We start from the raw sequence: 27,795 nt of genomic DNA, 5'->3' as shown, positions 1-27,795 counted from the left end.
CTCATGGAGATTTTGCTCGGCTCAACAATGATTTTTTTTTTTGGCTTAACTTCTATTATAATTACCTTGCCTTTTTCCCTTATTGGCCAAATGGTACTTCACTTCTTGCAATTTTGTTTTTAATAATAATGAGAAATCTAATCAAAGAATTAACTTGACCCAGTGTGGAACTTTCCATATTTTTTTTGCAGCAAATTTATTTCATTCTTAAAAGAGAAAAAGAAGAAACAGTCGCAGCTCAAACGTCTCGAATTTCGTGAGACGCGTGAAGCCCAAGATATGCATGACATGAAAGCAGAAAGAAACAGGATTAACTGAGGAGCCTCGAAAGAAGCAATTTATGTAACATTAACATTCAATTTCCTGTCCTAAAAATATCGCGAGGAAGCTCTTGCAACGACAGCAGCTGCCCAGAGAGGCCTCGGCTGCCAGCTATCAACGAGCGCTCCACTCCTGATGGTCTTTCTGTTTAATTGCAGCGTAAATGTGATTTACACAGGCCGTGACGGTGAGCGGTGTTCGTCTTCCCAGACCAAAGCATACAAACGCCGTTTTACGGGGATACCCACATATTCAGACGCGTCCCTGTGTTCAAAGCACAACGAGAACTCAGTGGCAAAGGCACTTTAGCATGTGTGTAGAAAAGCTAAAATGATTAACATCTAATAGTTATATAATAGTATTTGTGGATGCTTGGAGAACTCAAAATAAAGCGCTCTGTTTGTTTGGAGTAAGACGTTACGATAAATAAATCATCCACATGAACTGTTTATTGGCTGTATTACGAAAGTCCTTATTTGAGATGTTTTTTTATCTTCATTTCACAATCTCAGCCAAGGAACCCCAGACAAAACGCAAGAGTTGGGAATAAAAAAACAACTCTTATCGCCTCTTGTATCCAAAGTCTCACTGAATAATAAAACAAACTCCAAATAGAGAACGTTGTCCTAATGATAAAAAAAAAAAAAAAAGTATTGTCCAAGTTCACTTCAGTCCATACAGGTCCTTCACCATGTAGGGTCCCTGCAGCTCGTAGCCCATCTTCCTGTAGTAGTTCCGTGTTCCCACACCTGCCAGACACAACGCAGCAGAGTTAAGAAGTGAAACCCCCCTGACACTGAAGCTTCACTTGTCACAGTTTGGGTTATTGTGTCAATTACATTTTTTTCTTGTCTTGTGTGCAGTGCTTAAGGGGCTAGTGTGTATAATATTTGGCTTGATTTAGGATTTTTATATCGGTAAAAGCTTAATATACTTAAAAAATAAAAAATAAAAAAAAGATGGTGGAGTCCATTATAACGCCTAGATTGCATACAGACCATCGATGAGACGATAAGGAGGGTGAACGTCTGTACAGAGGGGTGGACAGATTTGGGTCCAATGATGAGGAGTTCTGTTTTTTTGCTGTTGAGTTTTAGAAAGTTGTTGTCCAGCCAGGTTTGGTGGAGATGTATTGCTGGGTATTGTTGGCATAACAGTGAAAATGAAGTCCATGGTGGCGAATGATTTGACCGAGAGGAAGCTTGTAGTTTATGAACAGGAAGGGGCCGAGGACCGACCCTTGGGGAACTCCGTGGCTGACAGGGGAAGTGTAGGACTTTGAGTTGTTGAGAGAGACAAAGCGATGACAATCAGAGAGGTAGGTGATGAACCAATGGAGTGCTGTGTCAGAGATGCCTATTGACTATAGACGGCGGAGGAGGATGGTGTGATCAATAGTGTCAAAGGCGGCAGAGAGGTTGAGGAGGAGGATATGGAACCAGAGTCAGCAGCGAGGAGGGGATCGTTGGAGACTTTGAGGAGGAGGACTTTGTGCGGTGTGGAGGTGCTGTTGGAGTTGGGTGATGACGGAGCGTTCCAGAATTTTTGAAAGCAGTGGAAGACTGGAGAAGAGTTTGAAGCTATCCAGGTTGTCCGGATCGAGGCCAGGTTTTTTCAGGAGGGGTGTGATGGTGGCGAGTCAGAGCCGGTGGTAAGGGAGGTGTTTCTGATGTTGGTGATGAGAGGGGTGAGGGAGTAGGAATGCAGGGTTTTAGGTGAGGAGATGGAATGGGATCATGGTGGCAGCTGGAGACTTTCGTGGATGAAAGGAGTTTGGCGGAGTCAGATGGAGTCAAAGGAGAGAAGGACGAAAAGCTGAGAGACGTGAGTGGAGAAATGTCAGGTTCTGAGGGGACTGGAGTGGAAGTAGTGTTTTGAATTTTGGAATGGAAGGATGGGAGAAAGTCAGTGCATTTGTCTGTTGAGAATGCGGAGGTGATGTTGCTCTTGAGTTTGGTCAGCTTTGCCAATGTGGAGAAAAAGGGTGCGGGGGTTGTTAGAATTGAAGTGGGTGAGTCGTGAGAAGAAATTGGAGCGGGCGAGCGAGTCTTTGTGGGCTTTTGTTGTACTGAGAGTACACACTTTTATTATATTTATGGGCAGTATATTAAGCTTTTTTTAAAAAAAAAACAACAAAAAAACTAAATATTCCATTCTATGTCTTTTGCCTTTTACACTTCCTCATACTCTATACTGACACAAGAAAGGCCACGAAGCTGCACGGTGTCTCACCTGAGATAACAGCCAGTTTGCTGGAGCCATGTTCCTCCCTGGCAATCCTCTCCGCTTCTTCCATCAGCATCATACCAAAGCCCTGAAAAAGGTTTGACAGAACGACAGGAGATGTAGACGTTTCTCGGTTTTTCACGAACGACCGTATGTGCCGAAGGAAGGGACGTCCGTCGTGTCCGGATGGGCCACCTGGTGCTGGAACTTGCTGGGGTCTCGGCTGCTGACGGGGACGACGCTGCCGTAGACGTGGAGCTCGCGGACGATGGAGGCGCCGCCCTTGAGCTCGGGTCGGAAGGACTGGGGCGAGCAGCGGCGCAGGCGCAGCAGGCCGATCAGGATGTCCTGCTCCGGGTCCTCGTAGGAGAGGAAGGTCTCCCAGCCCTCGTTGGCCACGTAGTCCCTCCGCACCAGCTCCACCTGAGGGCACACTCGAGCGTTTAATGAAAGCGCACGGCCTCCCGGTCGTACTGCAAGCGGGCGGCATTGGAACGTGATTCCTTCGGGCTCCTCGGTACCTGGTAAGGTCTGACTTTGTGGTGGATCTCTTGAATTCCCACTTCTCTGGTTCTCACGTCTCGACACTGCACACAAAAACACAGTGACTCTCACAGGTAGGCATTTGATCAAACAATTTATCATTAAAATAATAATCATGATAAAATAAACTCTATCCCGCTGTGATGCTGACTAAAAGACAATTCATATAAACAGTGAATAAAAGCGATAAAATAAAAGTGAATAAAAAGCAATCTGACAACAACGTAAACACAGCGAGCCAGACAACTTACGATCCTGTATGGTGTTAAAGGGGTGGTTCACAATTTTGGACATAGAACCTCAATAGCCAGTGTGCTATTTATCAGTGGAGACCAGTTCATCAAAATTTCATCCATCTTTTTGTATTTTAGTTCTGACAGAGAGGATGCTTGGTATTAAACCCCACTGGCCCGTACATGACAAGTTGCCTCATCAACATTATTCCTTTGTGAACCAATGCTCTCAAAAGGGGCCCTATTACAGCCATTTTCAGAATCAATACATTCATTTTTGTCTACTTCCGATAACAGTCAAGGTTTGAAATGAAGGAAAGAAAAAAGAAGAAGGAGCGCTGCTTGGGTCCTTGAAATAAAACAGGTGCTCTTTGGTTGGGGTGTATTCATAGAAGCTGACAGGTTCAGTTAAATCTGTTTGCAATTGGTGAGGCACTGGTGTGTCCCATGATCTCTGATTACTTGAGAAGTTTCTGTATGTATAACAGGTGTTCATGACAGTTTGGACTTTTACCCAGCTGAAGGCAATAAGCTGAAACGCGTAGGTCCAGCCTTTTTTAAATCTGTCAAAAATAAACACTTTTTCATTATGTATATACATATATATATATATATATATATATATTTATATATATATATATATATATATATACATATATATATATACATACATACATATATATACATACATACATATATATACATATATATACATACATACATATATATACATACATATATATATACATATATATACATACATACATATATATATATATATACATACATATATATATATATATATACATACATATATATACATATACATACATATACATACATATATATATATACATATACATACATATATATATATATATATACATATATATATATATATATATATATATATACATATATATATATATATATGTATATATATATATATATACATATATATATATATATATATACACATACATATATATATATATATATATACATATATATATATATATATATATGTATGTATATATATATATATATGTATGTGTATATATATATATATACATATACATATATATATATATATATACATATATATATATATATATACATATATATATATATATATATATATACATATATATATATATATATATATATATATATACATATATATATATATATATATACATATATATATATATATATATATACACATACATATATATATATATATACATACATATATATATATATATATATACATATATACATATATATATATATATATATATATATACATACATATATATATATATATATATATATATATATATATATATATATATATATATGTATATATATATATATATATATATGTATACATATATGTATACATATATGTATACATATATGTATACATATATGTATATATATATATATACATATACATATATATACACATATATGTATATATATATATATACGTATATATATACATACATATATGTATATATACATATAGAGATGACTACCATTTGTCATGCAGTGAAGCTTCTCCCACATTAAATAAAAATCCAATCAAATCATAATCAGGCTATACCTGGTTTCTTGGTACTTTTGTACTTGGTTTGAAAGACCCCTTTCAAATAGAACAGACAAGTCGAGGGGAGGAAGTACATGGTGTCAAATTGGTTCGCGGAGAAGTTTCCATTCCATTCACGCTCGCCTATGGTCGATAAACGCCTGCTTTGCTCCTAACAGATATGTCCAGGAGGTGTTTCACCCCATAAGTGTCCTCTGAAGAAACGAAAAAAAACATTTAAGAGAAATTTGATCCTGGGGTGTTTTTTTTAATGGGAGTCGGCGAGGGGTCGCCTGCCTCCTCCTGCCTCTTGTTGCTGCTGCTACAATCCCGCCACTTGCGGCTCAGGCTGGAGTTTCCACTTCACTGGCTTTCTGCAAAATTTCGTTCAATGTCACGCACGGAAAAGTTTCAGACTCTGCATGGTCTCCAGTGCGTCACCTGACTCTGTCTGACACCAAAATGTTTCCATTTGCCAGCTGTCCGCCACCATTACCGTCAAGATTTTTCACAAAGAATTTGGCGGCCGGAGAAGTCTGTTAGCGACTTCAGCCTCTGAAGAGGCTGAGGGTCGTTTTTTTTTTTTTGTACTAATTAAAAATTTGGGATTTTATCGCGATATGTGGTGCGACTTATATTGTGATTCACTGCTAACGCACCTCCGCTCTCTAACCTGTAGACAGTCAGAGTAGTCATGCCTTGGTACCTAGCGCCATCAAGTAGAAGTAAAGGTCCTGTAATATGTCGCTTGATTTAAGATCTTTATATTGGTGAAAGCTTAATATAATGCCCATACATACATTAATAAAAGTCTCAATACAATGAAACTCATTTGGTTTTCCTACCCATAGAAGGTTTCTGATTTATATACATAAGAACATGCATTGAGCAAGGGTGTTTCTCCCTGTTAGGTGCCACCTTGCATCACCATATTTCTAAGGAAGCCCGGTGTGGACAATCCAGCCCACCTGACAGCGCGTTTTGTAATTAGGGTCCTCAAATAAACCAACGAAATAGAAGGTGGACGAGGTGTCCAGGTATCAAACCATCGCGCGGTATCGATTTTCACTCTGACTTTTTACCTCAGTGCCCATGTCCTTCATCCTCGCCAGGGCCAACTCCCTCAGGTTTCCGTGCTCCACTCCTGAGCTCACCAACGGCATGGGGATGTCCCTGGTGAAGATTACACAGGGGGGAAAACAGAAGGGTATTACAATGCCACACTACACAAAGTAGAAATCGAAAATCACATGTTTTTGGCCATATTAGGAGTCCAGTTTGTTATTTGTTTGAAAGCCAGGACAACATAGAATCACAATAGCTACTTTCTCAAATCATACTGCAGTAATTTTTATGAACTGATGCAGGCCTTCCCAAACTTTTCCAAGCATGGCCCCCTAAACAGCAACCTGGACTTCAGGCCAGGAACCCCCTTCGCAAACCAATAGGCAATGTTACAAAATATGTAAAGAAACATCGACTTTTGGAATGTTTTTCTTACTTTAATTTCCCATTCAACAGTTGTTACATTTGTTTAGAACAAGAAACAAATGTAACACAAGAAACAAATGTATCAACTAACCCATTCATTCATTTTCTTACTTTAGTTGGCTAAGTCTTCATCTTTTTTGCAGCAGTGTCTTCCACAGCTAGGCTGCTTGTCTATTCCTTCGGTTTCTTTGTCACAAACCTGTCCATTTTTTGCTACCTAGACTAGCTTGAAGAGCAAATCACCTTGACGAATAGCGCTAAAGGGCATGTCACACGCACACGACGCCATGAACGATGTTTTTGACTGGCAGGTAATCATATGATATATTATTATAGATTCATTTTAATAGTAATGATGAAACAATAATTAGATTCCCATTCATCCATTTTCAATACCCACTTCCTCCTGCACTCAGGGTTGTGAGGTAATTAGATTACATTTGATAAAAGGAATTAAAAGATAACTAAATTCTATTATTTATTTGTTTATTTTGATTTTGTTCTTATCTCCACTCCAATTTTCTGTGGCCCTCATACCGCCCCCTGGTGGCCCCCCCACTTTAAAAAAAAAAAAAAAAAAGCAAAACACTGTGCTAGTGATTAACACCGAGCTCCCGGGCTTTTCACTAGACAGACACATAAAACAAATCCAACCCATCCTGTTCACTTTAACAACATTACCCACTTCCTGTCTCACCTCTGAACCCGGTAGACTCTCGTCCAGGGCGGTACCAGTGCAAGGATTCTGGCCACCAGGTCCACCAGGTCACTGGGTGTGTAGCTCTTGTACCGGCCCGTCTTCCACAGCTCGTACAGACCTGTGCCTCGGATCACCAGCGTCGGGTACAGTTTCAGTCCATCAGGCCTAAACGCTGGGTTCTCAAAGAATTCCTGCAACAACAAAAAAAAATGTTCAAGTCTAATGGGAAAAATAATGGTAGCAATGCAACGGCTGAAAAAAAATCGGCATATAATTTATAAGCCATTTAAAATTCCACTCAATATTTTAATCATTTAGTATAATTTCAAGGGATATAAGTAAAATTGACTTTGCAGAATGGAAGTATTGGAAGATGTAAATTTGTAAATGGAGGTTAAGAGGAAAGAAGTGATTTAGAATTCTAAGGGTATTTCATTGGTTTGGGGTCACTGACACATTTCTGCATTGAACTCCTTTGTCACCGGTTTTATGAAATAACGGTTTAATACTCTGCAATAAAGTGCACAAAAATCAGTCAAGATGCGCTTAACAAGTACGAGAACATTTTTAGTGTTTAATGTCTGAAAGACTGAAAGAGATTGACATTCCAAGTGTGTGAATAAATAACAGTAGCCTAAAATACAAACCATCACACTCCATTGACTCTTTTATGGTTTAGCACACACACCTAAGTGTGATTATAATATGAGGCTTTGTTTTAGAAATGCTATTACATTTTATTACCAACTTTAAAACATTCAATTCTGTAGTGATGGCCACATATTGCACCTTTGACATTCATTCTCCAAAATCAAACTCAATGAGACATTCAATGCAAACAACTGTCAAAAGCCATCCAGTAATGTGTTCAGCACATCCTTAATGAATTTTCAAGCCGTGGTAATGTTCTCAGAACAGTCCAGTAGATCATTTCATGGAGCTGCTCATAATGGAGTGTTCAACGCAGGAATGAGTCAATGACCACCAAACTCTTGAACGGTAGAAGTGTAGATAGATTCCTCCCCCCCCACACACACAGAATCACTGAGCATCAAGAAAAGACGTCGATAACATGCTGTCCATTTGTGAGTGGAAAGCATCCGAGTATGACTGGCAGTCGTCAAGACAACTTCAGCACTCTCCGGCACTGGCTTACTTATTCAATTGAAAAAGACATTTTTTATGGGGGGGGGGGGCGGGGGCGGTCTGGTGTCATGCAGCAGAGAAAATGGGTGTGATTTCCAGGCATCCCCCTCAAACCCCCCCCCCGACTCCCCACCCTTTCTCGCTCTCATCCGTGGAAATCAGAAATCGGAGCGCCCGTTCTCCAAAATAGGCTGGCATTATCAGGATCTCATATCTCACGGTCACAGCTCATAATCGCGGCGGGGGCCACGTCGCACACTGCCGAAGACTGTAGCCAGCCGCAATGAGAAGCAGTGCCGCCGCACCTGCTACCATTTTTTTTTAGGATCCGACGCGGCGGCGGAGCCGGTCGGTGATCGGGATTGTGGGGAGGGGGGGGGGGGAGAGAGGAGGGGAACCCTGTGAAAGACGGGCTCCCCGGGGACTGGCGGAGGCATCTGCACGGCCGAGATAAGTGAAAGAGAATTTCGGGATGGGGGCGGGGGCGGCGGTGGAGAGGGGGGGGGGGCGCTTGGGCAGGAAGTTGCAATCGAATTTCATTATCAGGGAAGAGACACTTTTGCCGTTGTCCTCTGCTGACTCGCAGCTCAGAAAACTCGCTCCGCCCCCTCAGACCCTCAGACTTCTTTTAAAAGGAGGCAGCAGCCCATTATCGTTATTTAACGCAGGTCGTTTGTTAAGATAAACACCCCCCACCCCACAACCCCCCTGACGTTCGAGCCACTTTTGTCGTAATAGCGCCATTAGCATTTCTTTTTGTAACCTGCTCAGCACTGAAGGTGTCAGGGGGGTTTTGTTCATTTGCGGCGTCATACTTTTCAGCCTGGCTGTGGTTAAAAATTGTAATTGTAATTGCTTTCATTTAATTTTGAAAGAACACGACCTAAGAAACGGGTAAATAAAGCCTGACTTTTTTCCGTTAGCAACTTAAGGCTTCACTTTTGATTTGCACAAGTACACTGAAGGCAATTTAAAAAGGAGCATGGCATTGGTCCGACCTCCCCTAACCCGAACCGTAATCTTAACCCTAACGGTAACCCTAACCCTCAACCTAACCTTAATGGGAGGTCTGACCAATGGCCAGTTCCCATTTAAACTGGCTTTGATCACAAACAACAACAACCCATCAGCTAACGGAGTGCTAAAGATCCTAATGGGTATAACACCAACTTTATAGGTTTCTTTTTTTTTTTTCCACGTTTATGGTTTATATTCTGGAAAGGCAACGGGACACTGGGACTGTCTAGAAATGCTGTTCACATCATTTGTCCAAAGCAAGAACTCTGCAATCATATCTCATGTCTGCCACTCTGACTCTATTTCTATCTCCAACTCTTGAGGGTTTTCTCTTCTTCTTTTTTTCTGCATTTCATTTTCACCCCAACTGGTCCAAGCAGACTGCCGCCCTCCAGAGTTGGGTTCTGCGTTCTGAGTTTTTCATGGCTGCTGTTGCTTCACGCTTGCTCTGCACATCAAGACGCCTTTGCCCTTGATTTAGTGCTTGATAGATAATCGTTGGTTGGTTGGATGGTTGATTTTTGGATTTATCCATCTATCTATTCTTTTGAAACACATACAGAGTCAGCCAACAATAATGTATACACACATCAGCAAGGAAAAACCTGCATAATTATTCAATTTGTGTAAGTACTTCTATACATACGGATACTTTTAGAGCCCAAAGGTAACTTGTATTAATCTTGTGATATCTGAATAAATTTGGTATTGAAATATTTATGCACGTTTTTCTTTACATGTGTATACATCATTTTGGCTGATTGGTATGTAACCAGTGGTGTAGTGCAGGGTATACACGGGTACACAGATTATACCCACTTCTCAATGTTGCTTTAAAAAGAATTAAGAGTATACCCACTGCTCTAGGGACCACAACACCACTGAATAGAACATCAATATTTTTCGGAGATACGTGAGATTGTGTAAACTGTTAGGGGCGTTACAAAACTTTTTTTTTTTATGACTATAAACATAAGAGATATGATTGTTAACAATAAATTGTTCAACAATTTCATTTCTAAGTCTGCTATTGTAAACGTGGTCAATGTTAAAAGTGGGCCAGCGTATTTCATGGATCGCGGAAACACCCTCGAGATGCTCAGTCCGATTGCCACTGTAAAGCTATTTTTCTTGGGCACGTATGGCAAATTGCGATGCATGAGATAAGATACGATGATGGAACGCAAAGACAGGGGGCTGTGGCGGTGGGGTGGTAGGGGGGGCTTGCGCGCAAGTAGAATTATCTGATGGTGTCGGTGTGATGAAAGAAGGAGTTGGGAGGCGACAGGCGAGACGCGGAGAAGAGAGACGATCGGAAAGTAACGGCCGATGGGCAAGAAGAAAAAGATGAAGTGACAGATAAGGAGGATGGGCAGGGGCGAGAGACAAACGAGGCGGCAGGAGTGAGAGAATAGTGGGAGGGAGGAAGAAGACGGTGGACAACTGAGGTGGCTAAAGTATTTACATTCTACTAAAGTACTAAAGTAAAAGTACAGACACTGGTGTAAAAAAAAAAAACTCTGTTAGAAGTAAAAAGTACTGTTTCAACTCCCTTACTCAAGTGAAGGTAGGGAAGAACAGCTTCTGAACACGTATTTGAGTAAAAAAGTAAAACTCTTGTCTTGTCACTGTTTTGCCATTAATAAAACAATACATTTGTTGACAATTTTGCTCAAATGAAAAAGTTATGCCAGATTTATCTGAATTGAACTGACCAGAGGGCCTGCATGAGCATTGGGATCACTTTTAACTAACAGCTTTGGTACTCTCAATACTATGATTTGCTTTTCTTTTTCAACTGCAGCACAACCAAACTGTAATCAGTAATAGTTCTGACCAATCCAGCCTGCCTGACAGCGCATTTTGCAATTAGGGTGAGCGCTCTCATCTTCAAATAAACCAATGAAGCATAAGGTGGACGAGGTATCCAAGTTTGGCTTCGCAGGCCACCATAGTTCACTGGAAAGCTCAGGAGGGGGAGTGAGTGAAAGACACTGCAATCTGAAATGTAACCACTTGATGTCGCTGTTTCTTCTTCAAGATCTCCAAATATTACAAACTTAACCTTTAATAACTCTACATTTTTCATTTTACCCTGTGCAGAAAACGTACTGAACAGTGTGCCCAAAAGCAGAGGTAAACACAAAAGTAATGTAAGGAGTACAAAGTACAGATATTTGTGTACAATTGTATGGAGAAAGTAAAAGTAAAAAGTGATCTGAAAAAGAAATACTCAAATAAAGGACAGATACCAGAAAATCAGTACAGTAACAAAGTATTTGTACTTTGTTACTCCCCTCCTCTGGTGAGCAAGAAAGGGTTACAACAAAGCCGAGAGTTTCTCTGGGCCAAGTCCAGCTTTAATCTACTTAATGTGCCGGCCTGCTGTTGCCCTTCATGTTACAGTGAAATCAAGGGCAGCTAAAACACGCACAAAACAGTCCCGCCTCCATCACTGCTGCTTACTTTAACTACCTACGATCACAACATGTCCTGTTTCATATCTTCCCTTCGATGAGAAACAGTTGGCCAGCGTCAAGGCAGATCATTTGCCCTGTCTACTAAAGCCCATTCAGTGAAGTCACTTTTTCTCCCCTCTCTGCACATCATGGTTGCAGACTGCATTAATGTGTGTGTGTGTGTGTGTGTTAGTGAGTGTAAAAACACCTGTGGAATGCCGACGCCGCTTAGCATCATTGCGGAACAGACGGCCAAGTAGTCACAGAGCACAGTAGGGTGCAGAAATAGCCTGAAATTTCCTGTAACTGCCCCCCGCCAAAAAAACTGAAAAAAAATTCTCTTCCAACACTCAATTCAGTGCCTCAGCCTGTTGCTCAGTGGTTCAAAGTCCTCTTTTTTAGATTAAAGCGGTTTATGCATTTCATTTGAAAATCAAGGAGCCAGAGTCTGGAGAAAGAGCTGGACAGGCGCAGAAGTTTGTCTGAAGTCCGGAGCGAAGGTTCTGTGGTCGGCCCACTGGGTCTCTTTTTATGTCCAAATACAAAACAGACGTCTAGAGGACGTTTTAGGGCGCACCACGTGTGATTTACTGAAGGTTGGCACGCGGAAATACGGCCAAAAACGCCATTACACGCGCTAATTGATGACGAAGACGATCCTCCGAGGGACGCTGTGAGGGCGAAATGACGCACGGAGCCCCTTTGGTGCTTGATGAATGTGAAAATCCGGGCGTTTTCTGAAGGAACGCGCAAAGTATTGGGCGGGGAGGATACATTATTTGGGGGGCACACTGTGATTTACCTAAGCTGGAACCAACTGCGGTAGGTAGTTAGTTGAGTGTTAGCATTGAAACTACCGATGCTGACCGAGCAATCCAACTTGCTGATTGCTTTGGAAGGGGTGCACATCTGCTCAGCTCCAACGCCAGGACCATACAAACGTTTACTGTCGTGTCGCATTATCAGTTGCATGGATTGCAAAACAAGCATCTTTTGCCCCTCGGTAGCGATGCTTCCTCATCACTACAAAGAAAGTGTAGTGTAGTGTGACGTGTTCTACTCCATCATGTTCCTACACAAAACTTGTGCTGTGGCCCCTTGCTGGTACAGGGTGCACAAAAAATTTATGACACCATGTCTGCGTATCACATAGTCTTGATTCTTACAATTTTTGTTTTAATTTAGTCGGACAAGTGATTTCAAAACATCTTGTCCAATTTCCCACATGACTCCAGTGGAAGTGATATGACCAACTATTTATCAGCTACTTTTATCTCTCACATCCGCGTGCTTACTCTGTCGTTTTCCTGAAAGCTCACGACATGAGGAATCTTTTATTTTGTTCTTTAAAGACGTCATTCTGACGCCAGACCCTGCAGGTACCACGGCGCTGGCAATCAGCGTCGGCGACGACTAAAGAACTCGTGAAATAACAAGCAAAAAAGAGCGAGACAGAGAAGCTCTTCCTGTTGCTAAGATGATGAGCGACGTCTTCACAAAAGCCACGGGGAAGTGCTCTTAGAGTCCCACCTGTACGCAGCCACGCACGTACGCCGCGTTCAGTATTATTTATTTCACCATGTATCAAATCTGCTTGAATTCTGTTGTAGCGATAAAAATAAACTAATGAGTCTCAAAGTGAGGCTGATTGACATGGTGAGCCCCGACTGCATTGGGGGAACGGGCGCCCACCGTTTCCTTAAGTTCGTACGACAGCCTACGCTCCCTCCAATCAGAGCCCTCGGCTTGAGTGCCGCCGATCAGAGACGTGAGACGGGAGTTTTTCCACTTGAGTCACGACGCAGCTGGAAGTGCAGCTCTCCCGCTGCTATTTTTGACGCGTCGCAAGATTTTTGTGATGTGCGAGAGGGGCCCAGGTGACGCTGAGCTGAGGATGAGGATGAGAAGGAGTAGAAGGTGACTGCAGAGTCACAGGCAAAAACAACCTGATGACCAACTTTGTGCGTAGCGCGGCTGTTGTCGGCAAAAGTCAGGGAGTCACTTCTGTTTCTTTTCTTTTTTTTTTCTTTTTTTGGGCAACGTCAATGTCTTTTTCCCCCCAATTTTGTTGTCGAGACTCAAAAGAATTCTATATCCTGCGTCATCAGCGGGTATTGATTTGGCCCCTTTTTCTGTTCCAACTCTCGGTTTAGCTCACGTCCAAACTGCTCTGCTTTGCTTAATATGATTCAAAACAAGTTTTTGTGCACGTTACACAGTGCAACTTATGTGGATAAAGCGAAACAGTCTTTCTGTGTGTGACCACATTTCCCGTGTAGCCTCATTTCTATCGGTATTTCCAGGGACTTTTGTTTCTGACCAGGAATAAAAGGATTTACAGGTCATCTGTGTGATTTGTGTTATCAAATCAGGCTGATGACTTATGTACTGTATAGGGATGCACCAATACCGATACCAGTACCGGGTATCGGTACTGATACCAGTATACCAATACCGATGCCAGTATCGGGTATCGGTACCGGAAACCGGGGTTGAGTACACCACTCGTACTTGTAGAATATGTGCCGATACCACGGCACAGATACCAGTTATACATGTATGTATATGTATATGCATGACAATTTTTGCTGGCTTTGTGTTTGTACTGCAGCAGTGAAACTTGTCACCCATCTTCTAGAAGGGGGAGCACCATGACCTTGTCATGCGTCTCTAGCCCAGGGGTGGGCAAACCTTTTGACTGGTGGGGCCACAGTGGGTTCTAAAATTTGCCAGAGGGGCCGGAGCAGGAGCAGATGGATGGAGTGTTTTGGTGAGCCACCTCATAGGAGAAAAAAATGTATCATGGGATATGTCGAAAACATGTGGCTTAATGTCAATAGAGAGTGAATAAAAGCGTTAAAAGAAAATATGTGTCTTTGAAGCCCCACGGTATTTAGTTCTTCATTGAAATGGCTCTTAAAACACTGAAAAAATGGATGAAAAACAGCTATTTTATGAATGACTTACGATTAATTAAATTTCTTCAAGTTCGGCGGGTCGGATTAAAAAGCTTAACTGGCCCATATATGGCCATCAGGCCGTAGTTTACCCATGCCAGCTCTAGCCTCTGCCAAATAAAATGCCCTCTGTCGTACTTCCCTGATATATAGAGAGAAAAATTAAGAGAAAAACGAGGACGACGGGATGCCGGTGCCTCAAATTTTCCGACCTTTCATTCTCTCTCTTTTCGGCCTTCGCGTCAATCCCATCAATTTCCCGCGGCATCCTTCCTCATGTGAAGCCCTGCGACGTTCCCCCTGAGGTTTCGCAGCACAGTGGCCGCGTATAATGAAGTTGCGCTTTCTGAGATACTTGCTGCACTCTCGGAGATGACATCACTCTCTGATACAGTGGGCGTGGGCTTCACTGCAGTGCTGCGATGCACTCGCAAGTTTCCAGAACTTGCCAGAGACAAATCGGCCAGAAGATTTCTAGGCTAGAAAACACCCCTCATGACAGCACTTCAACAAGCTTTGAAGCTGGGATAGGCTGCACAAGAGCATTACCGTCTCCTTAGTCTGCTCTCTATATGTCATATTATATCCACTTGGTTGCACTGCTTCCACTGTTGTATATTACGGTGGTGTTTTCATCCAATCATATTTCAGCTGGCTTGTGTTGTCCAGTGATTGGATAAGCACTCATGAGAGCTTGAAAGACTGAACTCATATTTGTTAGCTACTAAGATGAACCCACGATTGCAGTAGGAGAAGATAAGATTCAGTTGCTGAATAATCTGTAATGTATAATGAAAATAACGTAGTGCATTGGCACAGTGGCTACACCAACGTATTTTTTGCTGTTGCATATTATCAAAAACAAATGCAAATGACTAATTTATATTTCTAAAATTACTTTTATTTTCAATAAATAGTTTGTTTCGTTACCGTCCTGTTGGGGTCCTGCAGGAAACGGTGACTATAGCGGCCAAAATGTTGTTGTTTTTATCTGAGCCAGTGAGACAGTTGTCATTACACTATTTATGCTGTGGGCGTTGCTGTATTTTGGTATTGTTTGTGGCTCAGGGTTATAAGCCATGTCACTGTTGTTGTCAGGTGTTTGGTTTTTTTGACCACTCTGCCGCAAAATGTTTGTTTTGTTCTGCTTGGGATTTAAGTGGACACTGGAATAAATGTTGAAACCCCTTTTTTCATCGCAAGAGAGGTGTGATGATCGTTTTTTCCTGAGCATTAACACAGCAACCCTAGCGGGTGCGTCAGCCATGTAATTTAGGGTCAAGCATAGCAGAAGCAAGGCAGTGACTATGTGCAGTTTATTGGACAAACTTTTGGTGGACTAATCTCTCGCCTTCTATTTTTGAGTTTTGACATTATTTGTGATCGTCGTTTGCTGCTTTTCAATGTGAATGCGAGCTTATTGATTTTAAATGGTCCAGAAATTAAGTGTTGCTCGACGGGGCCTGTATTAAGGGGATGCAAGATGTAAATGTGGTTCTGAAATGACTGTCAAGCCCAGGTGTCATATTAATGGTAGTGTGAAGTGCACTGGTTTAGGAGACAATGAAGGACTAGGCCTGAAATGCACTGCCTGTCACTTAAGAACTAATATGTAATTTATGGGAGTACTTACAATGAACTGCTCCACATCCCTCTCCATGCCCACATTGGGGAGATCGGGCATCATGTGAGCAACCACTTTGAAGCCGGCGTCCTTTGAAAGGTGAAAGGTTTCGCATACAGCTCGGACTGTGTGGCCCCTGGAAACAGATGTGGCGATGCAGAAAGACCCATTCGATTTTAAAGTTCAGGACTGGGCATCACTTAGAAAAAGGGAGATAACTGAAAGTTAAAAGTTAACGACACAATGTGGTCGGATTTTAGATCACTCTCCCTCTTCTGAGCCTGCCAGTGAACTGTGGTGACCTGCACACACATACAGTACTTGTCCACACCGGCTGCCTCAGAAATGTGGCGGAAGCTAACTAAACTCTCTCTCGCTCTCTCCATATACTGTATATATGAAAACACACACACACATATATATAACTATATATAACTATACATACATACATACATACATACATGGTGTGGTTAGGTATGTGTGCGCAAGCCGTAGTTCACTGGCACGCTCAGAGGACGGAAGGTGTTCTAAAAATTTGATCATTAGATGGAAGATTTTTACACACTGTACCCTTACGTGAGTAATAAATAACGCGCTGTCGCGGTTGCAAATATACACTTTGATTAATGTACCTATAGGCAGTATATTAAGCATTTACCTATATAAAAATCATAAATCAGGCCCAATTTTACACACTGGACCTTTAAGTGAAACCAGGGACAAAAGCAAGCATTTTCTTTACTGCAAATTATACGTAGAAAGGTGGCGTTACATAAAATGCCGCAAGGCTTAAAAGAATGATACGATCAAACAGTGTGATGTCACAAATTGTCTCTGACCGGTTGGTGTCCCGGGCCACGTCTTCGTAGACACTCTGGACGCCGATCTCCAGCCGGGTGCATCCGTAAGCCAGCATGTCACTGAGGTGTCGCTTCAGGCAGTAGTCGGGCCGCGTTTCGATGGTGATACCCACACACTTGGTGTTGCTGCGCTCCGAGTACCTGCCGGAGGACACGGCGTTATCTCTCCTCATCTCATTCCCAGTCGTAGCATCATCATATCCCACCATTTGCAAATTAATACAATCATTTTTTCCCTTCCTAATTGGACCCTTAAGATTTACCAAGTGCGTTTGTGCGCCCTGCGTGCCGGAATCATTTGGCAAACATCAGTCGCTCACTGTGAGTCTGCATGGCTCATTAGTCGGACAGTTAACGAAAACCCCACAGTGAGGAGGTGCTAATGTGCCAAAGGAAATAGATGATGGCGGGCAGAAAGGTTTGCTAAACCACAAATACTGAATGGGACATTTAGTGTTTACTTTGACTTAGACATCAGCGATTTTGTCATTCATTAAGTAATCCCGACAGCAGTGTCGTGTCATTGTGCTGTGTTTACATGATATGCTGCGGTAAAAGGAGAAAACAGAGGGTGGCTTGGTCCCTAAATTCATTATTCACATGCAAGATAAACTCTTTTGCACTCGTGCTTGAGTCAGATTAGCCGGGCCACAGAGAAGTCACCTTTGTTTCTGGATGCCGCAGATTGATTCAGTGAAAGCTTAAAATGGGGGAGATTATAATAGCGTTTGCAGACACAGAATAAACACAGTTTTATTGCAGCGGTTTCCAAAGTATTCCGTGGTCCACATAGTAATATTCTTCATGAAACAGTCCTTTTTTTTATATGCAATGCAGGGTTGAAGGTGACATTCTTAACGCTACATTTAAAATGTTTGCTCATGTGTGCCTGACTGGCAAAATTTACTTTGCTGTGCAAATGGGTGAAGGCTGGTGTTACCTTTGCACGTCATGATTTTAAAGTTGAAACGCTTGTGGGTCGTCACATCGATTAGATTCGAGAGCCTCATAACTCACACTTCCGTAATGCTCTGGGTGTGCTGAGAAACTATTTTCATCATAATTGAAACATTTAATGAATTGATGACCTTGCGTACTTTGAAATGAATGCTTTGGGCCCTAGGTGTTTTATGAATTTTGGATTACATAGGTATGCGTGTGACCATCGGGGCTTGCAACTGTCAAAAGTGAGCTGCAGGGAAGAGAAAGTAAAGAGCCGCAAATGAAAGAGATTTTTGGATGGTTCCTATGGAAACCTTGCAAATCTGTAATTTTGTAATTATAAATAGTATATATTGATATGCACCGACACCGAGTACTTAATCAGGCCATTACACATTGTAGCAGATTGGTATTGGTACCAATATCTGATACTGGTATCGGTACCGATACTAGTATTGGTACCAATACTGATATCGATGCATCCCATTATAAATAAGCTCTGATTGTTCATAAATGGATACAGATGTGGTGGTAGTAGCAAATATTGTTACCTGTGATGTCTGTGGTTTGACGTTTGGTTATTCAAATTTTTTTAGCCTGTTATTTTGTTGATGAATGTTTTCAACCACTTTAATTTTGTCATAATTGTAATCTTTTGTCGATGTTTTGTGTGGAGCAAAGCATGAATAGTCTTCATACAGTGAAATCTAATAGGGATTTGTAAGTATAAAAACTTACAAATAGGGCAGCTTTTTTAGTTGGATAAATAGCTTTGTTGGGGCGTTAGCTTAAACACGAAAAACATTTCATCAGTAAAGGTCAATACTATAATCTCTCACACGAAAATCTGTCATCAAACTATGCTGTTGAATAAAATGTACAACATTTCATTGATCATTGTCGGCAAATGGCCAAATCGTTTTTCGCTGTCCGTCAACAACAATGACCCAGTTGACCAGCTGCAAGCTAGCGACTGAGTTCAGACCAGGCAGGAGGACGTCGCCATCAAGAAGCCAAAGTGTTTAAAGAAGCAACATGAAACAGATTAGCTATTTAATCTGAGTCCATCTAAACAATTTAACGTCCGCTGATCATAATATTAAAAATCATAATAATAATAATTTCAAAAAGAACACATGCACACTCGACAGGCTGCCGTCATTTTCTTTGCTTCAGCTGATCCAGAGACCATTATCTCCCGTGACGCCGGCTAATAACCTCCCTGATTCTGTGTCTCCACGCGATGGATGTCTATCTTTTACAGTCTGCTGGCCGATTTACACCAATCACGGCACTTTATACTTCAGAGGAGACGATCTGACTGCGCGAGATGAATCAATAAAAAAGTCGATTATCCGCAGCTGCTGGATCGGGGGAAGTGGGGGCTAGCGCGCCGGGACGAAAGCCTCGAGAAGCCTTGGTAAATGCATACATGTCTAATATAACACACGCACGCACACACGGACATGTGGCGACAACAGCTGTCTGCAGTCAAAGCAAGTGGCTGCCTCTTCACGGGGAGCAGCGGCGGCTACAATCACAGCATCTTAACAAAGGATGCTGATAGCAGAGCAGGGCAGATTCGAGACACACACACACACACACACACACACACACACACACACACACACACACACACACACACACACACACACACACACACACACACACACACACACACACACATAGAGTTTCCAATCGAACTTCAGAGAATTGAAGAGCCAGCAAACAAACAGCAACTATTTGCTCAAAACCGTCGGGATGACGTCTCGCCGTCTCCAACAAAGGGCCGACGCACTCGCGACTTCAAATAATCGGAAAGCAGTTTGGGGGAGGGAGGGAAGAAAAGAAAAACTTGAGCTCCCCCAGAGCGAGCTGACGCACAGGCCAGATTCCTATCGGAGCAGCGGTTCGCCGAGCCAGGTCGACGCTTGCTCCTCAAATGGCCTTCTTAAAATGGGCCCGGCGGGCCAGTTGTTTTTGCTTTGTGACGACAAGCATTGCAATTGTTGCATCCACTGATTATTATCCTGTGGTCGGTGGACACAAGATGGAAACAGAGCTCTTGGTCTTCACTAAATTATGAGGGGAGACTATAACAAGCGTACCACAGGAGACGTTAATCTCTTTCTACTGAAATTTGGTTCAAAAATTGGTCAAAATAAACACACTAAAATATCGACGAATTTTAGCTTTCTTTGTTTGATGCAAACAGCTCTTGAAGGAATGTCACTTCATCTCACGGAAGTGGAACTTCAGGAATAAATTCGAGGGTTTAGCGACAGATGGTACCATAGCTCCCTCTAGTGGAGATTAGTTTAAAAAAAAACGGTGTAGGGTGGCATGAGGCTATGCATTGAATGTAAAGGTATACAGTAAATGTTGGACACTTTCTGGTTCTCTCATTACATTAAACTACTAAAAACTGGGTTTCGAAGCCACAAAAACACAAAAACAACAAAAAGCGGGTCAAAACTTAAATAGCATAAAAGAAAATCAATTCAATCAGTTTATTAGACACTCAATGTGACCCAATTTTGAACATTTTTGCTTTCAGAACTGCCTCCACTTCTTGTGGCGTGGATTCAACGAGGTGCTCAAAACATTTCTACAATATTCTGATTGACATGACGGCATCACACGGTTGCTACAGATTCTCAGGGTGCATGAAAATGATCCAAATCTGACCTCACAGCCTCGGCCACACTGTTGGAGGTGTGTCCCGACAGGGCGTCGTGCAGGTTCCTGATGAAATAGTCTCGGTATTCCTCGGAGAGAGCCATGAACGTCCCGCCCATCACGATGAACTCCACCTTGTCCACGCTGTGGCCCAGCTGCTTCAGCTGCAAATGGAGCAGAACGCACACTGCCGTGTCAAAATGTGAATAAGTTATGATAATACATCATTTAGGATTTGAAACAAATTCAAATTTGCATTTGTGACTAACAATCTGTTTGTAGTTGCTTGCCTGGGTAAATAAAGGCTCAATAAAAAAAAAAAAATCAAATAAATCTCATTCTAACAGCACAGACTATAAACTTAACAAATATTTAATTCAAAATGAAATTGAATTCTAAGCACAAATTCAATATGTGGGCAAAATTCAATATCGAACATAATCACTGACACTAAAAGATTCCTAACTAGGCTGGAGCTTCAATAATCATTTTCTTGGCACTACTAGACAAATACAAGCAGAATTGAAAAAAAAGGGCGTGATACAGGAGTCAGGTCTTGGCAGGATAATAAAACCCCACAATTCTCATTACTCAGAATTAATTCAGAATCACTGCACACAATCCAATAAGTGAAATGGCGGTTTTCATTTTCGCATCCAATTTGTGACTTTATGGGATTGAACAGAATGAAACTCAGCACTCCCATTGATGGATTTAAACAAATGAATGAATAAATAAATGAAATATTGTTTTGTTTTGTTTTGTTTTTTTCTTTTAGGAAGAATAAGCATCTTTCCTACACAGCCACTTTTAACTGACCTGCTCCACTCGATGTCGGGTCTGAAGGTACGGGTCATAGCGGGCACGGATCGCTCTCATGGATGTTGGCTGATGAGGAGGCACACACATGTATTTTTACATTGGGAAAGGGGGAGGTGGGTAAACTTAAAGGATTTCGCAAAACAACAGCAACAACAAGTGAAACCTTCTCACCTCATAGCCAGTGTAGGACTGTGTTGAGTACTCAAAGTCTGAGTCGGGTCCACCAGGACAGTAGCTGCCAGGAGACAGGATAGAGTAAAGAAAAAGATTGTTATTGGCAATCAGGTCATACATTAAGATGAAGATTCCACAGATTCCAGAACTAAGGAGAACCTGCAAAGGCCTCAGGTTCACCGCTGTGTCACCCATAACATCATGTTGTTATAAAGTCTTGATTATTCCTCTGATTAGCATTACTGTCAATACGTTAGGAAAACTACCAAACAAGTGTATCAATACTTACACGCAGATGTTTCCAGTGAAGCTGATGTGGGGACACCGATGTGGTTTACACATCACAGCAACAACAGCAATCTAAACAAAAAGCAAACGCTACACTTGAATACAGCGATTCTGAAATGCTACATTTGGAATTTAGGAGTATTAAGTGGTGCAAATTTAAAAAGTTTTTATTGTTAATATTATTATTACTATAACTTCATTTTGTTAATGAACACTTTCAGTTGATCGCACATTGCAGAACTTGTATTTACAGTATGCAGATGGATCACAGCCGCTGCTAAACTGCGTGGTGGACAATACTTTGAGAGTTACGCACCCCACTGGCAGTGCGAATTGGTTTGGCCTTCAGTTTGGGCACCAGGGCCCGACGGTACTGTGGTGGAACAGCAGCAATGATGTCGACCAGTCGAGGCTGGGATTCAAGTCCATATTTAGCCGACGTCTTGGTCTTTACTCTGAAAGGAGAAAAAAAAAGGTTTTAGTCTTTAGACTAAGTTTTTGAGGTTGTGTTGTTATGTCATTAGGTGCATTTACTTTAGATTAGAAGAACCTGAAGGGCCTGCGGTGTTTAGGTCTACACAGTTAAACTCACTTGTTTAAGTTTATGTCCTTTCCGTCTTCATGAGCCTCCACCAGCTGCTTGATGATTTCAGCGACGGTCATCATCATCAGCTCAGCTCGGCTGAGGTCACCTGACGTACAGCCAGAATCAATGAGGAGTTTTTAAAAATGCTCAGGTTTGAAATCATTTATAGTTACTTAAAAAAAAAAAAAGGCAGAACATGCTTTCAGCCCTGCTGATATAAGCCCGACTTAACTTAACAAGATCAACGACACAACTTGCTGAAAAACTTTACATTTTGCCACGTTGATGTAAAGTGTTGACGTTGGCTTTCGTTCACTTCACAAGTGAGGATTTTGTGGTAACTTACGAAATCGGTCCTTGTGTGCTATGGGCTATGATAGCAAAGAATGTCCAAAAGAATTAAAACACAGGTATGTGAGAAGAGTTGTGTCGCATTCAGCATAAAGATTAGAAGCTAACACTAGCATGGAGGATCTATAGCATCTCTAACAGTTCAGCGGAAGACAAGAAAAAAAATCCACCACTTACTCCTTCTCTTCGGTTTTCCCATTCTGTGCCAAGTACACGCACTCAATATATGAAGTCACACGCTCGGGTTCAACCGATTTAAAACCACGCACGGCTGTCAAAGGTAGTAAACATCTCCACGCTGCGTCGACACACGACTTGAGACGTAAAGCAGGCCCAAACTGTCGCGAAACACCGCACTGACGTAACGAAGACCAAAAACCATCGACTTGCAATGCATGTGTATCCGCACCGCGGCGCTGAAACCCCACGAGCCCCACCGAGCTTGCGTGCGTGCGTGTGTGTGTGTGTGTGTGTGTGTGTGTGTGTGTGTGTGTGTGTGTGTGTGTGTGTGCGCGCGCGCGCGCGCGCGCAGAGCGCAAGTTCGAAGCTGACTAAAACCTCGCAGCAAATCTCTTTAGCCGCCTGCGAGTTGACATGGCTTGACAGACCTTCGCTGGGAGTTTCAGGAAATGCAACAGGTGGAGTGGCTGACGGAATGAAGCGCGTATTGTGGTGAGCGTTGCTGCTCTCGTCGTTCTTGTTGTTGTTGTTAACAAATTACAAACACGACGATACAACCGCACTGCTCAGGGAGCAGTTATATTTAGCAGCGCTTTATTTTAAATGTAACTGGCCATTTGTGTGTTTGCTTTCCATTCGCTAGCGTTCCGGCGGGCTAGCTCCTGTGACTTCTTGAAGGTGCCTCTCACCGTCGGACAAGGAAATAATAACCGAGCAGCGTTTTTGACACGGTTGGTTCAGCACATTATTCTTTGCCTGTCGTGTGCCCTCTCTACAAACATTGTGTGTTGTGGCGGGGGTTTAATCAAGTTGTGTAACAATAAAGTCTGCAGCTTATTTGTATTTTTCTTCGTCTTGGGACTTGCGTCCAACGCCAGACTTTCTGTGTGCGCAAGTGAATGTTCAGTTCTGGCATGCAAGGTGGCGTTTTGTTTTGTTTTTTGTTTGCTTATGTACTTATTTTTAAATAAAGTAGGTGATGAGTATCAAAGCCTTTATTTTCAATTATTTAATTCAAAACGTTAAATGTATCCATTCATTTGTGCCAGGTCAGGTGGCAACATGGACGACAACGGCCCGAACGAATCCAATGTAAAGGTCGCAGTGCGCGTGCGACCGACGAACAGGAGAGGTAGGTGCACAAATCATGTGATAGGCCTTTTTCTTTTTTTTTTTTTTTTCCCAGTAGTAAGTTGCTCAGTCACTCGAGACAAATTAGCCCTACTCCTCCCCAAAAGGGCAACTCGAAAATCCCTTTAGAACCCCTGTGCTTTGGCAGTGTCGTTTTCCCAGCATCGTTATGAAAATATCCACTTTGCCCCCTCTTTGGGAATGTTTTGGCAGAGCTACCGTGGAAAAGGGAACTGGGAGGGAAAGATAGGAAAGGACACAGTGACATCACATCCTGAAAGAACGGGGGCAACAATGCATGTACAGTGCCATGTGCGTGATTCGTCTCGGCTTGCTTTGTTAATGGGACGATTCTGTGTTTGGCGCAATGCAACGGACAGTTCTGCAGAGATACCCTCGAGTGAGACGGTCTTCTGCCCGTGCATGGCCACGCACGGGCCCACACAAGCGCATAAACTCCTGCTTGTGTCAGTCTTTGTGAGAACTTTATCTTTTCTGACATTCGTTTTCCATTTTTGGGGGGAAAAAATGTGAACATTCTTAATTTTATCTTTTCCTTTTAGTAAGGTGTGTTGTGCCAATAAAAACAGGGACAACTCCCACTTCTATTTTATCGGATCACTTTTTGAGACATTTGTCCTTCAACGTTTTTGAAACGTGGCTTGAAAATGAAAATCAAATGCAACGTATTTGTCGAAACAAGGTGACCAAGTCCGGTGTAGTGGGAAAAGGCTTTCAAAACACCCTTAAAATTTTTACTCGGTTCCAAATATTGTCATCACATTTTTATGTGTGCGTGAGTTTCAAAAGGTTCGGATGCATCGGAGGCACGACAACAGAGGCAAACTAGTTGAAGTTGTGTTGTTCTCCATTGTTAATAAGACAAAATAAGAACATTCTTGTAGTTCTTGTACTCTGGATGTGTTGCAAATGTCTGAAACACCCAGTTCTGAGCCGGACGAAACGTCACACGTGCAGCATGTGAGTAAACTGTTGGACACTTAAGACTGATTCATGGCGCATTACAGTACATCACGCATGCATGAGGTGTCCAAAAACCTTTTTGTACCACTAAATTTGTCAGAGGGCCATTTCTCATCACTGCAGTAGTGGCAGAGACCATGTAGAGGCAACGGCAGAAAATCTCATCTTGCACACATGAAACAAGCCACTTTCCTGTGTCCAGTGACATGTTGCGCATTCCCTTTTTTTTGTTTTGTCAATGTTCTATTTAGAAAAAGACCTCAAGGCGAAATGCGTGGTGGAGATGGAGGGGAACCAGACGGTCCTGAACTCGGCCGTCACCAACATGAACAAAGGAGACCCCCGGTAAGCACCGGCCTTCATTTTACTCAGCATTGGTTTCATGCAAAACGTGGTGACCGCTCAAGTTGTCTTGATCTTGAATTTTGCTTGAATATTATTTCTTAACCTGAGCGAGGTTTTCACTTGATGGACCCAAACTGAACTTTTAGCATTGGCAGGTCTTGAGATTGCTGACTGAGCTGATTTCTGTCGTCTGAACATGAATCATGGTGGTGTTGACCTCGACAGTCTTTGGACCTCAGCAGTAATTTTGAGATTTGTCGGTGTTCATTCACTCACTTCAATCATTCTTTTATTGAAATTCGATAGTATTTCTTTTTTTTCCCCTTTTTGTTGCTGGTTTGTCTTTGAACTTAAACGGACCTGACCAGAACTTTGGTCAACTAAATTCCCACAGGGAAGGTCCTGAGTCAAACAGGAAAAACTGCAGGCTAAAAGGAAAACAAAGAATCCAGCTCACCCCCGGCAGGTGTGGCAAAAGTCAAAATGTCACTTCAGTAGTTTTTGTCATATTAATACATCCTACAGTGTGCAAGCTATCCACTTTATGACACGTTTTTTTTATTCCTCATGAAATTTCACAAATGAATATTGAAATGCAGTATTGAAATTTTCAATGTCGCAACATACCTCAACATAGTGCTTCTCCTTGTTCACATTGAACAGTATTTTTTTTTTTTTTTTCATGATTTGTGATGGTAACATTCAGAGCCACAATTCTGCCCAACAACAGTTGTGTTAATATTTCAAGTGGTTGCGAATGCTACTTGCAACTAATTGCTCACGCGAATGACGCGCACTCTCTTGTCAATACGATGGCCATGAAAAAGGCCTGTGGTCATTTCGACCCCAAACATTCCATTTGTGCTGAAAATGCATTGGATCACTTGGACTGAATGCGCCTCAAGTCTTCCTCTCTTCCACTCCTCGCTCTTGTTTTCTCTCCCGTCTTCCCCGCGTGTCGCTCCTGCATTATTCCCGTCTTCTTTACAAAGGGTGTGTCTGTTCCAGCTCAGTCCTGCTCAGGTAGTCACGCCAGGATCCGCAGGAATTTGAGCAAAGGGTGTGACTAGGTCTGTTCTGGAATCAGAAATAATTCCAAAATGTGAATTGAGCCAAACTCAAACTGGATTTTACGCCCCGTGTTTGTTTGCTGTTAACGACTTTCTTACTACTGGATATCAGAAAGGCAGTAAAGGCAAACTGCGCTCTATAGGGTCTCCTTGGAGGAGTTGGTCCCCTTACCGGAGATCAATCAATGATGTGATCTTCACGTCCATGTCTTCTTGGTGGAAAGACAGCCTCATATTTTATAGTTGTCTTCTGCTTCTGCCCCGACTTGCTTCAGCTGAGGTATGCTTCCCCTTTGGGCCTAAAAGTTAACAGGTTTTGCAGGCTGGGTGCCAAACGGGCTCGTACAGTGGGAGAGTAAAACAGATTTGTAAGCAGTGTGTGTGTGTCAAAACTGAAGCAAAGCACTGCTTCCTTGAGGGGAATCGCATCGGTCGGCAGCGTTTCCTTCAAGGTTTCTCCTGCTGTCGGGTAGCTTCCTGGCAGGTTGGACCGAAGCGCTCGCTGCAGCAGCTCAGGATGCTGATATCCTCTGGGCTGCAGGGTTATTTGCAACCAGGGCTTCTGTCATGCTGTTTGATTAGATGCCAGCTCGTTGTAAAACGTCCAAACTGCATTACGTAACTCCAAAGCCCAATATTCAGCTGAGCTCACTTGTATTACTAAGCTGCTTGCAAAAACTGGGGCTGTCCGACTTTGAGATAATAACTTTTGCAGGCGAACTTAAGGGTCCAGTGTGTAATATTTGGCTTGATTTATGATTTTTATGTTGCCCAATATACTGCTCAAAAATACACGAATAAAAGTGTGTAATTGTAGTACAAAGAAAGTACTTTGGTATACATCCATCAAGGATTGCTCCAGGTTAGTTGCTGTCTTGCACCGCCATGTTTCTAAGGAAGCCCGGTGTGGACAATTCAGCCCACCTGCCATTGCATTTCGTATTTAGTGTGAAGGCCTGTGCCTTCAAACAAACCAACGAAGAAGAAGGTGGACAAGCTATCCAGGTTTGCGTCCGCAGGTCACAGTAGTTCACTGGCAAGCTCGGGAGAGGTAGGGAGATCAAAAGACACTGCA

General features: G+C 42.4%; 3 protein-coding genes across 6 annotated transcripts in view; 2 read left to right on the top strand and 1 right to left on the bottom strand.

Annotated features, from left to right (window-relative positions):
- The window catches only part of LOC142896042 (serine/threonine-protein kinase pdik1l-A), a 34,612-nt gene extending 13,832 nt beyond the window's left edge, over nt 1-20,780 (top strand). Inside the window, exon 4 of the mRNA XM_076037499.1 lies at nt 20,668-20,780. Within this exon, the coding sequence (XP_075893614.1) occupies nt 20,668-20,732 (65 nt within the window). The 3' untranslated portion in view covers nt 20,733-20,780. The remainder of the gene's footprint in view (nt 1-20,667) is intronic.
- On the bottom strand, nt 751-23,365 carry elp3 (elongator acetyltransferase complex subunit 3). Its single transcript, XM_076037491.1, has 15 exons — nt 23,188-23,365; nt 22,666-22,765; nt 22,390-22,528; nt 22,075-22,145; nt 21,783-21,846; nt 21,609-21,677; nt 20,799-20,953; nt 17,148-17,309; nt 16,318-16,444; nt 7,103-7,296; nt 5,997-6,087; nt 3,069-3,134; nt 2,743-2,970; nt 2,554-2,635; nt 751-1,070 (listed from the first exon to the last, which is right to left on the bottom strand). Exons 1-15 carry the CDS (start codon nt 23,207-23,209, stop codon nt 985-987), a joined length of 1,656 nt encoding a protein of 551 aa, XP_075893606.1. The 5' UTR covers nt 23,210-23,365; the 3' UTR covers nt 751-984.
- Nucleotides 23,366-23,833: 468 nt separating this feature from the next.
- Nucleotides 23,834-27,795, top strand: part of LOC142896037 (kinesin-like protein KIF13B) — a 32,657-nt gene continuing 28,695 nt past the window's right edge. For all 4 annotated transcript variants that reach the window (XM_076037479.1, XM_076037478.1, XM_076037477.1 and 1 more), the window contains exons 1-3: nt 23,834-23,921; nt 24,240-24,322; nt 25,557-25,650. In XM_076037479.1, coding sequence (XP_075893594.1) covers nt 24,253-24,322; nt 25,557-25,650 — 164 coding nt within the window. In that variant the 5' untranslated portion in view covers nt 23,834-23,921; nt 24,240-24,252. The remainder of the gene's footprint in view (nt 23,922-24,239; nt 24,323-25,556; nt 25,651-27,795) is intronic.

Source organism: Nelusetta ayraudi, unplaced genomic scaffold (assembly GCF_046127955.1).
Source record: "Nelusetta ayraudi isolate G7.1 ecotype Tasmania unplaced genomic scaffold, CSIRO-AGI_Nayr_v1 ptg000052l, whole genome shotgun sequence".
Taxonomy (NCBI): domain Eukaryota; kingdom Metazoa; phylum Chordata; class Actinopteri; order Tetraodontiformes; family Monacanthidae; genus Nelusetta; species Nelusetta ayraudi.
This window is presented reverse-complemented; position numbering and strand designations above follow the sequence as displayed.